The sequence below is a fragment of the Lolium rigidum genome, chromosome 3, assembly GCF_022539505.1.
Source record: "Lolium rigidum isolate FL_2022 chromosome 3, APGP_CSIRO_Lrig_0.1, whole genome shotgun sequence".
Taxonomy (NCBI): Eukaryota; Viridiplantae; Streptophyta; class Magnoliopsida; order Poales; family Poaceae; genus Lolium; species Lolium rigidum.
Genome location: NC_061510.1, coordinates 226,316,455 through 226,333,120, shown reverse-complemented (window position 1 = coordinate 226,333,120; position 16,666 = coordinate 226,316,455). Strand labels below are relative to the sequence as shown.

The 16,666-nt window shown below is 40.9% G+C and overlaps 1 protein-coding gene across 1 annotated transcript; it reads right to left on the bottom strand.

The window, feature by feature from the left end:
- Positions 1-2,020: 2,020 nt before the first annotated feature.
- LOC124699038 (noroxomaritidine/norcraugsodine reductase-like) lies at positions 2,021-2,527 on the bottom strand (the record flags this gene model as incomplete). The annotated part of the gene is given in 2 exon segments (XM_047231412.1): positions 2,021-2,228; positions 2,332-2,527. Coding segments are annotated over 2 exon segments (303 nt in total), but the record flags the coding sequence as incomplete, so codon positions are not given.
- Positions 2,528-16,666: the final 14,139 nt, after the last annotated feature.

The following is a 16,666-nucleotide window of genomic DNA, read 5'->3' as shown; positions in this document are numbered from 1 at the left end:
GTTTGTGGGAGGATAAATGGTTGGGTAATACCACACTCCGAGAATAGTATCCGGCATTGTACAATATAGTACGCCACAAAAAGCGATACTATCGCTAAGGTGATGGAAACTTTCCCACCAAACGTGGATTTTAGAAGAAGTGTCATCGGTCCCAGACAAACCTCTTGGCAGGAATTGTTACAATGTCTTGAGTCATTTCAATTGACGCAGGGACCGGATGTATTTCGATGGAACCTTACCGGGAATGGTTCATTCTGAGTGGCTTCCATGTACAATGCTCTCATTCAACCTGAGTTACCGGTCGGTAATAATTCAAAAATCTGGAAGATGAAGATACCACTGAGAACAAAAATCTTTGCTTGGTATCTTCGTTGAGGGGTAATTCTTACTAAAGATAATCTTGCCAAACGCAACTGGCATGCATGTAAAAAGTGTGTCTTCTGTCATCAGGACAAGACTATTAAACACTTATTCTTCCAATGTAAGTTTGCTAGGTCTATATGGTCAGCTGTTCAAATAGGTTCTACCTTATACCCACCTCGTAGTGTTGCCAATTTATTTGGCAACTGGCTCAATGATGTGGATGTTACGTTTAAACGTCTTATTAGGATGGGAGCGATTGCAATTATTTGGTCGCTATGGCTGTGTAGAAATGACAAGATTTTCAATATCATCTCTTTTTTTTTTTTACAGGTCATCTACCGGTGCACTGCTATGCTTCGTTCATGGATACCACTGTAGCGAGTGGAGCACCGAGACCTCTTTACGGAGGTGTCTTCACGTTTGGAGGATACAGCGAGGGATATTTTCTTCCAACATGGGTGGCAGTGTGAGTTCCAGCTAGATCCTCCTAGCTAGTCTTTTTATTGTTCTATCAACTTTGTTTTCTCTTTGAACACCTTTTGTGGATTTGTAACGGATTTTTGTGCGGCTATGTGCATCTTAGTTATGCAGAGGTTGGGTATATTGCGCAAATAATAAAGTGCCCATTTTCGAAAAAACTAATAACAGCTGGAAGTGGTGCAAGATGTTCGATGGCCATGAAAAAAACATATACTTTAGAAACTGAAAACCCATTTCTCCAAGGATCCGTAAATCATTCTCTTCATTATGAGGAATTGCGTCAATTAAAAACATTGTAGCTATGGAACTCTTCACAATTAGCAGGATTGTACGAAATATGTGTTCTGTTGTGAAGGACATACAATAAAACATCTTTTCTTCAATTGTCAGGTTGCTAGATCTATATGGCCAATCATTCAGATAGGTTCTACCTTATACCCACCTCGTAGCATTGCAAATATTTTTCGCAATTGGTTAAATAGGATGGATTCAAGGTTCAAAACCATTATCAGAGTGGGAGCGATTGCGGTAGCATGGCCGCTTTGGCTATGTAGAAACGACATGGTCTTTAAGGACAAAAATCTTCTATCATGCAAGTTATTTACCGGTGTACAGCTTTGCTCCGTGCATGATCGTCACTTCAGTGCTTGGAGGATCGCGACCTCTTTGAAGGTGTTTACACGGTTAGAGAATACGGCCACAGAGTTTATTTCCCAATATAGGTGGCTGTATAGTCCGAGGATCGAAGCCAACAGAGGTAGCTGACTTTTTCCTATCGTTTTCGTCTTTCTTTTTGTTTGATAGTAAACTCTTGAACGGCTGTGTGCATCCTACTTATGCAGAGGCTGGATGTAATGCTTAAAACTTTTTAAGTAATAAAACGCTTCTTATCGAAGAATGAAACTCTTCACAAAAGCGTCAGAAAGTGGCAAGTGAAGAAGATGCAGTAAAGATTCACCGTGGGTAATATACAGACACTTGGCTTTCCAAGTTTTGGCTATGTAGAAGAGTTAAAAAGTTTTAACTATAGAGAAAAGTTTTAACTATAGAGAAAAGGATGCTTAATGTGGTTAGGCTCGCTACAGGTTCTGAGTATGCCAATTATCCTTTCAAAGAAGCACTGCGAAATCAATTAAAACCAATTAGCGTGGCTACTTAAGAAATCAATCGAGCTCAGCAGTATATCGAGCTTGCCGTCGAAGGTTTTGTTCACCGTTTCCACGAGCTTCTCCCGCTCGGCCCGCACGGAGACATCGCAGACGGAGACGGTGACCGGGAGCCCCTTCTCTTCCCACCGTCGGCGGCACTCCTCCAGCTCTGCCGCGTTCCGGGAGCATGTGTGCACCGTCGCGCCGAACCCAGCCAGCTCCTCCACGATCGCGTGCCTGAGAGTGCATCACGCATATATATACCTGCCTGAGCTGAATACAACACCTCCCGATCGTAGAATTAAGGCACATGTATACGAGCGTGTTCATGCATGCTTACCCAATCCCTTTGCTGCTTCCGGTGACGAGCGCCGCCGTGCCGGCCAGGCTCCACCTCTCCGCCCTGCTGATCCCGCCGACGCCGTCGGCCGCCATCAAGCTCTCTCTAGTTCGTTCTGGCTTCAGGACGTAGCCTGACAAGACACTTATCCCGTTGTTAAACAGAGGCCATGCACAGAACGCAACAAGATCATACAGGTCTGAGTGATCGCCGCCACACATATGCCTCCAAGAGCACGCGCCATACAGACGACATCCTGCCAGACCTAGAGAAAGCAACCTCACACCCAAACCGACTGCCAGCTGAGATGCTAGTGTGGTGAAAATACTGAAACATGAATAGATCGAGTGTCTGCAATTGCATAATTACGTTTGAGGATTATTTTTTCCAAGCTTCAGTGGTAAGCTGCTTTATCATCCATCCTTTAACCTCCACAACTCTAACACTATGTATATGTCCATATAGGTTCGGTAGTAAGCCTAGCTCACTCGGTTGAGATAACAGAGAATACAAATTCAGCATTTGAGTTTCTCTCAGATGTGAATATGCTTTTTTTTTTTCCTAAAAAGAGGAACATACCACGGGACTCTGCATCAATCGGTGCACATAGCCTTTTATTGCATAGTCATCGACTAGTAAGCACCATCATGCATGGTTGAGCCATAGGCGCTGGTTGTGCCTCCGGTAAAAGTAAATGTAAAAGACCACTTGTGAATCTATCGAGTACCTGTACCAATAGCCTTAAAAAGTTAGCAGTTTCACATTTGTTGAGGTTAACATCGTTTCTATAATTCCCTACAGCACAAGTCCCAATCCAAATATGCACTTTGATTTTCTTGTCAATTCCATTTAGCCAATTCCAAAATATATTGGCGACATTGGTTGGTGGAGTGCTACTACAAATGAGAAGACGAGAAAATATGCATTCAAAACATAAGTGATTGATTGATTACTCTGACACACTTTTTACACCCATTTTGTAAGTTAGCAATATTATATTTTTTTAGCTTAACTTTTCCATGTAGGAGCCACATGAAGATTTTAATCTTCAATGGCACCTTTAGTCCCCAAATGTATTTCCATCGGAAGACCGTATGCCATTCGGTAAATCTATGTACAGTGATGCCGTAAATTCTCCATGTGGTCAACCTCCAAACGAATTTGACATCTTCGTTTGTTAAGTTTACATGCATAAGGTGCTGCACAAATTGAGATATGCCTCCCATTTGTTCTTGTTAGGAACCTTCGGAATTCAACATTCAAAGATGCTTTAGAAAGTATATCCGCAACCAAAACATTTTTTTTCAACGCACAATATTATAAAGCAGTGGGTATTGCTAGGCCAGAGACATTTCCCCCAATTAAGTATCTTTCCAAAAACGAGTAGCTTGCCCATTTCCAACCATAAAGGATTCTCCATCGAAAAAAATCAATTTTGACTCTCAATAGACCCTTCCATAATTGAGAATTTGTGGGTTTAGCCTTCACTTGTGACATTATTATTTTTAGGTATTTATTATCAACAAGCTCTTGCCAAACCTTCCTCTTCATTTGTTAGTTTGAAAACCAATTTTCTTATAGAAACTTGTTTTTCATGTCCATAACATCAATACCTAAACTTTCCCGATCTTTGGGTCTACGGATGATATTCCATTTAGTAAGATGGTATCTACGTTTTTTCTGATCACTTTGCTAGAAATACCATGACCGATAGAAAAACATTTAGTAACATGCACACTCAAGTACGAGTTAGAAGCTGAAAACTCAAGGTTCTGATCTTTATTGGTTGTACATGGTAATTGTCTTGTTGAAGACACTTATTTAGAGCTTGGACTTTCTCCTTAATAACTAAGCTCTGTTTTTTTTAGATATGGGAGCATCGCCCCAGCCTCTGCATTAATAGATGCACACGGCTCATTTTATTAAACCAAACGTACCAAAGTAGTTTACAAAAAATCCGGATTACACTCATGGTGAGACTAAGGTCGATACATGAATCAACCACAGAAAGATGCAGCATGTAGACAGCCTATCCATTTGCTAATCTATTAATGTGTCGCCATCCAGTAGCCCGAAAAAAGAAGTCCTGAGCAACCACTAGCATCCGGTTGCACCCAGAAACCATATCCTCCCGCTGTTCCATAGGGAGAAGCAAAACCCATTGTTGAATCCAATGCGCATCGCGTCGGATAACCAGCAAAAAATTAGTCCCAATTTGTTTATTAAAGATGATATCATTCCTCGTCCTCCAAATGGACCAGCATAAAGCAGATACACCCATACGGATTTTGTGTTTATCGTCCTTACGTATCCCGTTGAGCCATTTACCAAACATATTAGTAACATTAGCTGGTGGAGGAATGTTGTAAGTAAAATAAACCATACGCCAAATAATCTTTGCAAATGGGCAAGTGATAAACAAATGGTTAACGGTTTCAGTTGAATCACAAAAACAACATTTTTGACACCCCTTCCACTTTCTTTTACCAAGGTTATCCTTAGTAAGGAGCACTTTGTTACTCAGGAACTACATAAATTTTTTAGTTTTCAAGGGGATCTTTAATTTCCACAAATATTTACGAAGGTAAATAGCATGTCCATTCATCATATCTAGATACATAGACTTGACTGAAAATAGACCGGAATCAGTGAGTTTCCAACAAAACACATCCGGTTCATTATTTAAAGAGATTGTCATTAACCGTTGACATAGATTCAACCATTGTACCCATTTGTTATTATTTAAACCTCTTCTAAAAGTGATATTCAAGGGTGTATGAACCAAAACTGTTGAAACAAGGATATTTTTATGTTGAACAATGTTATATAATGCAGGGTACTGTTGACACAATGGGGAATTCCCCATCCATGTATCCTCCCAGAACCTAACAGTCATTCCATTACCCACCTTAAAAAAACCCCGGTTAAAGAATTCTGTCTTAATATGCATAAGTCCTTTCCAAAAATGTGAATCATTAGGCTTTGCTTCAACCTGTGAAAGAGTTTTATTCTTGAGATACTTATTATACAACAGTTGCTGCCACATACCCTCTTCCGAGAGCAATTTAAACAGCCACTTACTGAGTAAACATTTGTTCTTTAACTCAAGTACTTCGATTCCTAACCCACCTTTATCTTTAGGTCTACACAAAATATTCCACCTAGAAAGTATATATTTCTTTTTATTCTCATCTGATTGCCAGAAGAAATTTGATCTATAGTAATCTAACCTTTTCCTCACCCCAACTGGGATTTCCAGGAAGGATAACATGAACATAGGTAAGCTTGTTAGAACCGAATTAATGAGAACTAGTCTATCGCCGTATGAAAGCATTTTCACACGCCAACAACTTAGCTTCGATGCAAATCGGTTCTCTACAGGGTCCCACTCAGCATTTCGAAGTGCCCTATGATGTATAGGGATACCCAAATATCTGAAAGGTAAGGATCCAGCTTCGCACCTAAAAATATTTCTATATTGATGCTCCATATCTTTAGCCTTACCAAAGCAGAAAATTTTACTCTTGTCATGTTCCATAAAAAGAATCGTATCATCCGCATATTGTAATATAGATATCCCCCATCAATCAGGTGCGGTAACAAACTTCCAACTTTCCCGTCTTCCTTAGCCCGAGAAATAAGGATGGCCAACATATCGGCAATAATGTTAAATAAAATCGGAGACAAAGGGTCACCTTGGCGCAAACCTTTCCTAGTTTGAAAATAATGTCCGATATCATCATTAACTCGAATACCTACACTCCCCCTTGTACAAAGTGTCGAATCCTCTCACACCAAATTGGATCAAAACCTTTCATACGAAGAACTTGTTGCAAAAAGGCCATTTTACCTTATCATATGCTTTCTCGAAATCAATTTTAAAAAGAACCCCATCAAGCTTTTTCCTATGTAATTCATGTATCGTCTCATGAAGGACCACCACACCTTCTAGGATATGTCTTCCTGGTATAAAAGTTGTCTGTGTCGGTTTGATCACTTTCTGAGCTACTTCCGATATTCGATTCGTAGCTACTTTAGTGAAGATTTTGAAACTAACATTCAGTAGGCAAATCGTTCTATATTGTTGAATTTGGGTGGCGTTTTCCTTTTTCGGGAGCAGAGTGATAACTCCAAAGTTGAGTTTATACAAATCTAAATCTCCTCTCTGAAAACACTCAAAGAGTGCCATCAGATCTTTTTTAATGACTTCCCAAAAATGTTGATAAAATTCAGCAGGAAATCCATCAGGTCCAGGCGATTTATTATGCTCCATTTGAAAGACAGCTTTATGAATTTCATCTATTGAGTGATTCATGGTTAATAAAGCATTTTCATTTGCCGATAGTTGTGGAATATCACCAGTTCTATTTTCATCCAAAGTGACAGAGCTTGGCTCAGGGTTGCCAAACAATTTCTTGTAGTATTTGATACGTCCAAAACGTATCTACTTTCCCGAACACTTTTGCTATTGTTTTGCCTCTAATTTGTGTATTTTGGATGCAACTAACACGGACTAACGCTGTTTTCAGCAGAATTGTTCTGGTGTCTCGTTTTTGTGCAGAAATCCAACTTTCAGGAAAATCCTCGGGATTTTGACGAAAGGGCCTATTTTCCCGAATGCGACGGAGCCGGAAGGACAATTGAAGTGGAGGCCCGAGGGCCCCACACCATATGGCGGCGCGGCCCAGGGGGGGCCCGCGCGGCCATGTGGTGTGGCCCCTCGGCTGGCCTCCGACGCCCCCCTTCGGACTACTTATTCGCCTCGACCTAAAAACGCACGGAGAGAAGTCGAAGTCGCCATAAACCCTCCAGAACGCCGCCACATCGCGAAACTCCGTCGCGGGAGCCAGAAGTCTCCGTTCTGGCACTCCGCCGGGACGGGGAATTGGAGGAGATCATCACCGCCATCACCGCCAACGCCTCTCCATCAACCAGCAATGTTTCCCCCATCCATGTGTGAGTAATTCCCCCGATTAAGGATGGCAATTTTACCCACGGGTACGGGTACCCACGGGTACCGTACCCGCATGGGCAGGGTATGGGTACACTTTTATGCCCATGGGTAGTACCCATACCCTGCCCGTTAAGTCATGGGCAGGGCACGGGTATAGCCTCGTACCCGCGGGTATACCCATACCCTGCCCATTTATTGTCAAATTCATACGTGACACGTCTATTTTTGTTGACTTATGAGTTAGAATATGAGAGTGTTATTTTTATATTATGTTAATCGTTATGTACTCAACTACATGTTATTGAGTTGAGATAATTAATTTTTTTAATCGAATTTGTTATCGATGAACGTAAATTGTGTACAATTTAACCTACCCACCGGGTATCCAATGGGTACGGGTACCCGCCGGGTATGGGTATGGGTAAAGTTTCATACCCATGGGTACGGGTATGGGTAGAAGTTTGTACCCATTGATTATACGGGTATGGGTATGGTATTGCTCTACCCTGCCCATACCCTGCCCATTGCCATCCTTACCCCCGATGTAGGCCGAAGGGGATGGTAGGGATTGGATGAGATTGGTCATGTAATAGCATAAGATTGTTAGGGCATAGTGCCTAGTGTCCGTAGATGGTACTTTTATGATATTGTTGCAACTTGTTATGCTTAATGCTTGTCACTAGGGCCCGAGTCCCATGATCTCAGATCTGAACATGTTATTATTTCATCATGATATTCGTTGTTTATGATCTTACCCGCAAGTTGTATACACATGTCGCTGTCCGGAACCAATGGCCCCGAAGTGACGAAATCGGGACAACCGGAGGGAATGGTAGCGATGTGAGGATCACATGTGTTCATGGAGTGTTAATGCTTTGCTCCGGTACTCTATTAAAAGGAGTACCTTAATATCCAAGTAGTTTCCCTTGAGGCCCGGCTGCCACCGGCTGGTAGGACAAAAGATGTTGTGCAAGTTTCTCATTGCGAGCACGTACGACTATAATTGGAACACATGCCTATTGATTGATTAGTACTTGGATACCGTTTTATTATTATCTGCAAATGCCCTGCTATGATTGTTACATGAGTTTCTCTCATCCATGCAACGCCCGTCATCCGTCCCCGTGCCTACAGTATTTTAATCCTGCTGTTTACTATAATCACTATTGCTGTCTTTGTTACTCTGCTGCTGTTATTTCACTACTGCTATCGCTATAAAGCTGTTACTACTCGATAAACTCTTGCGAGCAAGTCTGTTTCCAGGTGCAGCTGAATTGACAACTCCGCTGTTAAGGTTTTCAAGTATTCTTTGTCTCCCCTTGTGTCGAATCAATAAATTGGGTAATACTTCCCTCGAAGACTGTTGCGATCCCCTATACTTGTGGGTCATCAAGACTATTTTCTGGCGCCGTTGCCGGGGAGCATAGCTTTATTTGGAAGTTCACTTGGATTGATATTGTTCGCTGCAAATTCTCCATCATGGGTAAAACTCGCGATACTAAGGTCTCCATATTACCATCCACTACAAGAAAAGGTACAACTCTGAGTACCTCCGCTGCTCTTGATTCACCATCTGTGATTGATAAACTTGTTTCACCGCCACATGCTTCAAATGCTGGTACTTCTGTTGAATCTGAAAACTCTCATAATATTGATAATATTTCTGCTGTGCTTGATGATAGTGGTTCATTGGGAACTTTTCTAGATGCTAAAATTGCTAGGTCTAGACAAATTGAAAATGCTGAAACTCCCGATGTTACTACACCTGTTAATTCACCTGAACTTGAATACTCTAGTGATGATCTTGATGAAGATTATGTGGAACTTGATGATGATTTTATTGAAAAATGCCATGCTACTACTGATGCAAGAAAAATTAAAAAGTTGCTTGCAGAACATACTGTTAGATATAAACTGTCTCCCGATCCTAAATTTGCCACATCTCCTATAAACATTAGGGATAAAGATTATGATTTTTCTCTTGATCTATCTCATATAGCTATTGTTGAGAAAACACCTTTCTGTGGTACTGAAAAAGAAAGTGCTGTTGAACACATGACTGAGTTATCTACTTTGAGTAGCTTGTTTTCTCGATGATGTTAAGAAGCGTACTTACTTTGTTGCTAAAATCTTTCCATTCTCATTAAAGGATGACGCTAAAACTTGGTATAATAGTTTGCCACCTAGTTCTATTAAAAGTCCAAAAGAATTGCTTGCTGTTTTCTTTCGGAAATACTTTCCTGCTAGTGCTCAACATGCTGCTTTGCAGAGAGTTTATAATTTTGATCAGGGAGATGAAGAGAAATTGCCTGAGGCTTGGGCGAGATTTTGCTCTCTTATTAGAGCTCTGCCTGACCATGATTTAGAAAAGCATGATTTACTTGATATATTTTATAGTGGACTAACCATTGAGTCTAGGGCATACCTGGATAGTTGTGCTGGTTGTGTTTTCAGGAAAAGAATTCCAGACGACGCTGAAGAACTATTGGCTAAAATAGGCCGGAATTATGATGATTGGAATACGCCTGAACCAACTCCAACGCCAATAGTGAAGAAGAGGGGTTTAATTAAATTGAATGATGAAGATATGAGGGAAGCCAAGAAGTCTCTCAAGGAGAAAGGTATTAAATCTGAAGATGTGAAGAATCTACCTCCTATAGAAGATATATGTGAGATAATTCCCCCTTCATCCATGGTTGAGGTAAACTCCCTTCAACGCTTTACTAGAGAAGATATTCCGTATTCAAAACCTCTCGCGCAATGCTTAGATGAGTTTGATAATTATATTGTTAAGCAAGAAAATTTTAATATGAGAATAGAGAATCATCTAATGGAAAATTCTCAAGCTATTAGTGAATTGCATGATATTGTGGAGAGAACCTCCAATGATGTTAAGATGCTTGTTAAACATTTTCATATGGTTCAAACTCAAATTGATCAACTCACTAAAGTGCAAAATGACTTGTTAGGAAATAATGCTAAAGAAAAACATGCTTATGAAGTAACAACTAGAGGTGGTGTCTCTACCCAGGATCCTCTATATCCTGAAGGGCATCCCAAAAGAATTGAACAAGATTCTCAACGCATTGAACCTAGAGCTCATTCTAAGAAAAAGAAGAAGAAACATAAAAATGTTGTAGAATCCTCTGAACCTGCTAATGATCCTAATAGTATTTCTATTTCTGATGCTGAAACTGAAAGTGGTAATGAACATGATAATAGTGAAGATAATGATAAGAATGATACTCCCGATAAAGAAGAGGTTGAAAAAGAACCTGAAAAGCATGCTAAAAATAAAAAGTATACTAAAGAAGATTTTATTGCTGAGAAACATGGTAATGAAAGAGAACCTTGGGTGCAAAAGCCAATGCCTTTTCCTGCTAAGAAACTAAAATCAAAGGAAGAGGAACTCTATAATAAATTCTGTGATTGGATGAAACCTTTATTCTTGCAAATCCCTTTGATCGATGCTATTAAATTGCCTCCTTATTCAAAGTATATGAAAGATATTGTTACTAACAAAAGGAAAATCCCCAATGAGGAAATTTCCACTATGCTTGCTAATTACTCTTTCAATGGCAAAGTTCCAAAGAAGTTGGGCGACCTAGGTATACCTACTATTCCTTGTTCTATTAAGAATAATTATGTTAAAACTGCTCTATGTGATTTGGGCGCCGGTGTTAGTGTTATGCCTTTTTCTCTTTATAAGAGACTTTACTTAGATAAGTTGATACCTACCGATATATCTTTGCAAATGGCTGATAAATCTACTCGCTATTCCTGTTGGTATATGTGAGGATGTTCCTGTTCAAGTTACTAATAACCGCTTGATATTAACCGATTTTGTTGTGTTGGAAATGCCCGAAGATGATAATATGTCTATTATTCTTGGGAGACCTTTTCTTAACACCGCAGGGGCTGTTATTGATTGCAATAAAGGAAAGGTTACTTTCAATGTTGATGATAAGGAACACACCGTCTATTTCCCCAAGATTGAAAAGGCGTGCGGAGTTAATACTATCTCTCATGTGAGAACTATCAAAGTGGGAACCATCGATTGTCCTATATATGAGCCTAAAGAAGAATATCAAACTCTTGTGATTGGATCCATATCAATACAATTCAAGGTAACATGATTGATTTGAGGTTTATTTCTTCATATGCTATGTAAAATTTATTTGGTGGCAAGACTTGATCAACCTTGTTAACAAATACCTTTTATATGCATAGAGGAGGTAAACAACATCTCTTTCTTCCTCCACTTGCTTTAGTTGCTGTAGCATTTTTAATTTGCAAAGTTTCTTAGTTGATTTGAGATTTCAAAAAATTTCCTGGCCAGTAATAATAAACTTAATACCCAGAAAATGTGCATTTTTCAAAATTTTCATAAACTCGCGAAAATTACACCGTTGGTCCTATTTTTTGACGAGGCACCTGGGAGCACCAGAGGATGACCTGTGGGGCACCACAGGGTGCCACACCACAGGCCGGCGCGGCCAAGGAGGTGGGCGCGCCACCATGTGGTGTGGGCCCCTCCTTGCCCCACTACATCATCTCTTTCTCCCAAGCATCTTCTCTCTCCCAAAAAACTCGAACCAACTTTCTCTCACTCGCGTTTTTGCTCAAGAGCTCGGGATTTTTCGATCTCTTTGCTCAGCCCAGATTTCTGTTTGAAATTTGGCACATTTGCTCTCCGGTATGTGACTCCTTCGATTATCCAAATAGAATTTTGTTTGGTTGAGTATATCTTGAATATTTTGCTGCTGTAGGTAACATGTTTAGTAAACTTGCATGCTTGTTCTAAGTGGTAGAAACTAGTTTTGATGCATGATTAGTACTCTAGCAAGCTCCTATGGTAGTTTCCCTCAATTATATGTCACCAAATCAAGTTTTATATTGTTTGTTGAAAATTTCAGAAAATGAAGAAGTTCAAATTTGGAGAATTGTTCAAGAAAGGAACAACCAGCACCGGGAGGCCTTCTAGGACCGCCACCCAAATTAGGCGGTCGTACAATGAGGATATCATCGCGCCTAGCTTCGCGCCCGAAGAGGACAATGGGGCTCCTAATGCCTCATCCTTCCCATGTTATGATTTTCTGACAAATGCAGGGATATTGGATGATTTCTTCACCCTTGTCAACAGGGCGGGCTTAACCACCTACGTTGGAGATGAAAGGGAGCAATACCACATGCTCACCAAAATTTTTGTCGAGAGCTTCAAGTTCCAAAACACGGAATATAATCCGACAGTTGCATTCAAGATCTATGGTACTCCTGTTACTATGGAATTGGAAGAATTTTGTCGTGCATTGGATATTGCCCCTGTAGGTACAGCAAGAAGGATTGATAACAACCCTCGGGACTTGTTGGAGCTTTATCGAGGGATCACCAATGATGACTGTCGCACCATTCAGCGGGGCAAGATAAGGAACATTCAACTCCCCGCCATTAAATACTTTGCATATTATGTTGCCACTAGCATACTTGGTAGGGAGAACACTAGAAATATTTCTAGTTACCATCTTGCTTTCTTGAATATTGCACTTACTGGACATACATCTTATCATCTTGGTTCTCTTATTGCTCGCCGCTTGTCTACCAAGGGGCCTATTTTTGGAGGAACTATTGCACTGCGCATTTTAACACATTTAGAGCTTCCTATTGATCCTAATGATGTGCCATTAACCCCTAGGAGGCTTGATATCATTGCTATGAAAAGCCATCAATTTGTTACCACCGAGTCTACTTTAGATAATATGGCCTATAGAATGTTGTTTGCTGACGGGGATGAGAAAGAAATCCCTCTTCCCCAGCCAGGTTTGTTCGATATTGACAGGCAACCATGGTCGCGCACTAAGGAGGAGGTGGATGAACATATGAAGATACAAGATTTCCACCAGCAGCATGACTCCGAGGACGCCGAGCCCTCCTACGATTACACCGTCACGTATCCGGGTGCTTCTTCTAGCACATACCCGGAATATGATCCATCTTCGTCGTACCACGGAGATACTACCTCATGGTCTCGATGGGATTGAACTCCACTTAGGCCAAAAGCCTAAGCTTGGGGGAGGTATACCGGCATCACTCATTCTTTGCATATTATGATTGCTGGATACTTGTATATACTTGTTTAGTCTCTTTGAGTGGTTTTCTAATGAGAGGAAGATGATATTTGGGGAAGTGCTGCCTGAAAACAGATTCTGGGCTGTTACCGTAAAAATTCGTGCGCCCAGCCAGAACAGTATTTTGAGTTGCAAATTTTTTTGCCTGTTCCCCAGGTTGTTATCTAACTTTCATTAGTTGAACACTTTTCGAACTGAGCAACGTAAGATTTTTGTAAAAATCGATTTCTGTACTGCTGTCAGGTTTTGGCAGATTTCTGCCATCTCGCTTTTCTGTGTTTCTTTTAGTTTGCTATTCCTTGTTTCCACTTTGTTTCTTTCCCAAAACACAAAAAGTCCAAAAATATTTCTGTTGTTTCTCTTCACCTTTTGTTTATCTTGGTTTCTTGCATTTGTTTCGCTTTATTTGCTATTGCTAGTTTGCTATAAGAAAACCCAAAAAGATTTTGCTTTGTTTGCTTGTTTCCTTTTGTTCTTGTTCTCAAATTCGAAAACACCAAAAATATTTGCTGTTCTTCTTTGGTTCGTAAAGTTCATTATGAGTTCAATGGTCTTCGGTGGCTGGAGCGTGGTTTTCATTTCATATTATCCAAGCTACACAAGTGAAAAGGCAATAATGACGATCTACGACAATTTGATTGTGGTGAGAGGCTGGTATGAACTCTATTTGTTTTCATTTCTGTACATATACTCATCCATGTGAGCATGCTTAGTTGGTTCATGTGAGATATATGTTATTTAAGAAAGTCTTGTAGTTCATGATCTCTCATGTTTAGCTCCAATTTATTAATATGAGTAGCATGTCATGGATGTTTGCTTGCATTGTTTTATTCATAAGTAAGTATGGCATTGTGGTATCCTCCTCTGAATAATTCGTTTATATCGACTTGGCACATGCTCACGCATGCATATGACTGAACAAGAGTCAATTAAGCCTCAATGATTTACATTGCTTCAGAAGTTCTTGTATCACTTTTATGCCTCAGCTTAATTTATTTTGCCGCAAGCATGATTATGACGAGCTATCGCTCTCTTGATTTGTCGCTCCCTAGTCTTTTTGCTAGCCTTCACTTGTACTGAGCGGGAACGCTGCTCGTGCCTCCAAACACATGAAAACCAAGTTATTCCATAGTGTCCACCATAAATACCTATGCATGGCATTTCAAACCATTCCAAGTAAATTCTCATGCGCTACCTTTAAAACCTTCAAAATACTTCTCAATTTGTGTTTATGTTTCATAGCTCATGAGGAAGTATGTGGTGTTTAGCTTTCAACCTTGTCATTTACTTTTGACGGACTCTCATACGGAATAGTGGCACATCCGCTTATCCAATAATTTTGCAAAAAGAGCTGGCAATGGGATTCCCAGTCCCGAATTAATTAACTTAAATAGACACTCCTCCATGGTTTGTGATTGTTGGACGGCACCCGAAGGATTCGCTTAGCCATGGCTTGTGTAAGCAAAGGTTGGGGGGAGTGTCATCATCATAATAAAACTAAACTAAAAAGGCACTCCTTCATGGTATGTGATTGTTGGCAGGCACCCGAGGATTCGGTTAGCCATGGTTTGTGTAAGAAAGGTTGGAAGGAGTGCCACATAAAAATGCAAATAATTCGTGGGAGCCGCTCTTGAAAGTCCGGTTGGCGAGGTAGTTGGTGTCTCCATCCTGTTTTACAAATGAAAAGCTCTAGCGCATGTTAATCCCTGCTTCCCTCTGCGAAGGGTCAATCTTTTACTTTTATGTTGTGTCTCCATCCTTTCTTTGAGCACTTTCTTGAGAGCACAACTGTCATTCTTAGTGTAATATGCTTGTCTCAAAATATGACTGATTGTGGTATAACTTTGATGCTTTTATCTTTGACAATCACTACTTCTAGTCTTTCTATGAACTCCAGAGGTGCCCGGGCATTTATGTTTTTCCAATCAAATACAGGCAAGCGAGATACCACTTTATCATACTCTCTTATGAACATTGCAATCCTGCTTATATACATGATTCATGATGCTTATTATTAATTGTTGGTACCTCTTCATGATTGACATAGTTGTTAGATGATCTTATTTGCATGTACCTTATTATGAACTGCTCAAGTATTAGCCATATCATGAGAATATATACATCATATGAACAAATGTGTTCGTGAAAGTTCTTTTATCGCTCGATTGTTAACTCGAATTGCTTGAGGACAAGCAATAAGCTAAGCTCGGGGGAGTTGATACGTCCAAAACGTATCTACTTTCCCGAACACTTTTGCTATTGTTTTGCCTCTAATTTGTGTATTTTGGATGCAACTAACACGGACTAACGCTGTTTTCGGCAGAACTGTTCTGGTGTCTCGTTTTTGTGCAGAAATCCAACTTTCAGGAAAACCTCGGGATTTTGACGAAAGGGCCTATTTTCCCAGAATACTGACGGAGCCAGAAGGACAATTGAAGTGGAGGCCCGAGGGCCCCACACCATATGGCGGCGCGGCCCAGGGGGGGCCCGCGCGGCCATGTGGTGTGGCCCCCTCGGCTGGCCTCCGACGCCCCCTTCGGACTACTTATTCGCCTCGACCTAAAAACGCACGGAGAGAAGTCGAAGTCGCCAGAAACCCTCGAGAACGCCGCCACATCGCGAAACTCCGTCGCGGGAGCCAGAAGTCTCCGTTCTGGCACTCCGCCATGACGGGGAATTGGAGGAGATCATCACCGCCATCACCGCCAACGCCTCTCCATCAACCAGCAATGTTTCCCCCATCCATGTGTGAGTAATTCCCCCGCTGTAGGCCGAAGGGGATGGTAGGGATTGGATGAGATTGGTCATGTAATAGCATAAGATTGTTAGGGCATAGTGCCTAGTGTCCGTAGATGGTACTTTTATGATATTGTTGCAACTTGTTATGCTTAATGCTTGTCACTAGGGCCCGAGTCCCATGATCTCAGATCTGAACATGTTATTATTTCATCATGATATTCGTTGTTTATGATCTTACCTGCAAGTTGTATACACATGTCGCTGTCCGGAACCAATGGCCCCGAAGTGACAGAAATCGGGACAACCGGAGGGAATGGTAGCGATGTGAGGATCACATGTGTTCATGGAGTGTTAATGCTTTGCTCCGGTACTCTATTAAAAGGAGTACCTTAATATCCAGTAGTTTCCTTGAGGCCCGGCTGCCACCGGCTGGTAGGACAAAAGATGTTGTGCAAGTTTCTCATTGCGAGCACGTACGACTATAATTGGAACACATGCCTATTGATTGATTAGTACT